The sequence below is a fragment of the Echinops telfairi genome, unplaced genomic scaffold (genome assembly GCF_000313985.2).
Source record: "Echinops telfairi isolate 266 unplaced genomic scaffold, ASM31398v2 ScPeMD7_16;HRSCAF=60, whole genome shotgun sequence".
NCBI lineage: Eukaryota > Metazoa > Chordata > Mammalia > Afrosoricida > Tenrecidae > Echinops > Echinops telfairi.
In genome coordinates, this window is record NW_022103913.1 from 8,694,911 (window position 1) to 8,697,404 (window position 2,494).

Genomic DNA, 2,494 nt, shown 5'->3' on the forward strand with positions numbered 1-2,494 from the left:
CCGCCCGCTGGCCATGCCACCACTCACCGGCAGGTTGCAGGCGCTCTCTAGGAAGACCACGAGGATGGCAGTGGACAGGCCCCCGGGGACCTGCAAGCAGCACAGAGAGAGGCGGGGGTGGGAAACCAGCTGTGGCAGAAGGAAGCCAGCCAGTCCCACACTCCACAGGAATCACTCGTACGATGGCTCACAACCTGGTGTTCTGTTGAGGTCAAGAACCCACTGAAGCATGGCAGATTCAAGTCAGACACAAAGATGGATTTCCACACGAACCAGGCTGGGGCTCTAAGGGCCCATCATCCTGGAGGTGACGGGGTGGAGACGGGCTGGGGGACCGTCTCCAGGAGGCAGAGCTGCCTGCACTCGCTCCCCTCTGTGCATGGACACCCATCACTGCCACACTCACCTCGGCCAGAGTGTCCTGGTCAGGGGTCAGTGACAGCCACTCCAGCCGCAGGTGCAGCCGCCCGCTGGTGGTGTCATTGAGGGCGAACCACTACAGGGAGGGGAGGGGGCAAAGAGCAGGTTGGTGCTACTGCCAACCCGCTGTCCAGAAACCAGCTCATCGAGGGTGGGCTCTGGGCTCCGGGGGAGGTGGGGGATGAGAAGGCATGCTTATACCAGGGCAAAGCACCCCACATTGGGATGGAAAACTCTCTGGCCAAGCCCGGCCTGCCCTCCCTGTATTACAACTGTCCCCTGAGGGGTCCTTGGTCTGTGAGAAGACCCTTCTGACTGGGCCCTGGGGACTCTGGGACCTGCCCGGGCTCATCCAGCTCCTCCCCTGAGCACGTGAGCAGCCTGGCTCCAGGACCAGCCATCCTGAGGCAGGCACATCACACGGAACCCTGGGTCCCAGTCCCCACTCTACCTCATCTACCACTCTGTTGGTCAGCACGTCACCGAGGCAGATCTGCAGGCTGAAAGACAAGGGGAGGGGGTGCTCAGTTCAGGCCTGGCAGGAACATAGGCTGCGGGGTGCCAATCTGGAAACTACTATCAACCATCTGCTGGGGACGGCAAGACTGAGGATCTTGTTCCAAGGCCTCAGGGACCAATGGGAGACCAATTTGAGTGAAGGAAGACTTGAACAGGCGTGTGTGTGTGTGTGTGTGTGTGTGTGTGTGTGTGTGCGCGCGGGAGTATGTGTAGGAGTGGGGTGAGGGGCAATGGTGGCTCTGGTCCCCAGAGGGGACTAGCAGAGACTATTGGTTACATTGATTCTGGCTTCTTAACCAGCAGGAGCCTGGACATTCTGGGTGGGATAACTTCCTTGTATAGGAATGTCAGTGCACAGTCGTCCTATACAAGGAAGGAATCTAGCTTCCCTGTCAATCCTGTGCCCTCTCTGACTGTGGCACCGCGCCTGCCCCCACTGTGACAACCCCATATGCCCCTCCATTTTCAAGCCACCTTGTGTGTCCCCCCCAGAAATAAGTACAGTGGGCACCAGGGTAGGAGGATGTGGCAGTTAGATTTTATGTCAACTTGCAACTGTGTGACAGTGTAGGGGTGGATTCCAACTTGCTAATCAGGTCAGAGCCTGATAATGCCCCAGGGATGGGGGAGGTGAGATGGGGGGTGGCCATTCCTATATGAGAAACAATGAGAAATTCTCTTTCTCTCGGCTCCTTCGCCCTCCCTGTTGCTGGGATTCTGTGTCTGCCTCTGGGGTGGCCCCATGTGGGCAGCTGACTCGGGAGCCGACCTCCGAGCTGTCAGTGTCCAGCCATGTCCCGTTGACCTTGGATCCACGCGGCTCTGCACCCACCAGCCTGTGCTCCCCTGCTTCTGCTATGCCTTGTGCAGGCCGGGCTGCGGCTTCCAGGGGACCCGTGGCCTTGGATTGGACTGGGCAGGGATGCGTTCTTGATAGAAAACTAGTCTTGATATAAAGGTTTTCTTATACATATAGAGTGTCTCTGGTTTGGTTTCTTTAGACAACCCAGCCAGAGAGCAGTTTTAATTCTGAGCTATTAGCATACGTATATGTGTCAGCTCAAAGCCCACCTGAAATCAGCTAAACAAAACCCAGATCCAAAGTCACGCCTCTACTCTGCAGCTTGACAAAACGTGCAGGCTCTTCGTTAAGATGAAGACAGTTGCAAACGATGAAAACATCTAACGGGGAGCTTTTTTGCCTATCGGGTTGTGTTCCCCCCATTCTGTGCCCACTTCTTTCTTGTCAGTAACATCTGCAGTGGAAGGCAATCGCCCAGGAGAGGTGCCTGTGCAGACCTAGTGGGCACCCTCCCTTCCTCCTGCTGGGCCAGGAGCCGGCGCCGCTCCCCTGAGTGGGGGCACACACCCACCCACAACGGCTCCTCTGACAACAGGCACACACACACCCGGAACCCCTCCACCTCACGCCTCCTGGGCATCCTCAGCCCAACACGCAGAGACTCTATCCATGGACTGCAATAGCTGCAGAATACTCTGTAGTTTGACAATGCCAAGTTGTTCACACGGTCTTCCCAGGGGTGGCATTCTGCAT

At 57.1% G+C, this 2,494-nt stretch overlaps 1 protein-coding gene across 1 annotated transcript in view; it reads right to left on the bottom strand.

Annotated features, from left to right (window-relative positions):
- ESYT3 (extended synaptotagmin 3) overlaps window positions 1–2,494 on the bottom strand; it is a 43,388-nt gene that overhangs the window by 11,119 nt on the left and 29,775 nt on the right. The window contains exons 10-12 of the mRNA XM_030884800.2: window positions 872–920; window positions 407–496; window positions 28–90 (exon numbers count right to left, since the gene is read on the bottom strand). Of these exons, the coding sequence (XP_030740660.1) occupies window positions 28–90; window positions 407–496; window positions 872–920 (202 nt within the window). The remainder of the gene's footprint in view (window positions 1–27; window positions 91–406; window positions 497–871; window positions 921–2,494) is intronic.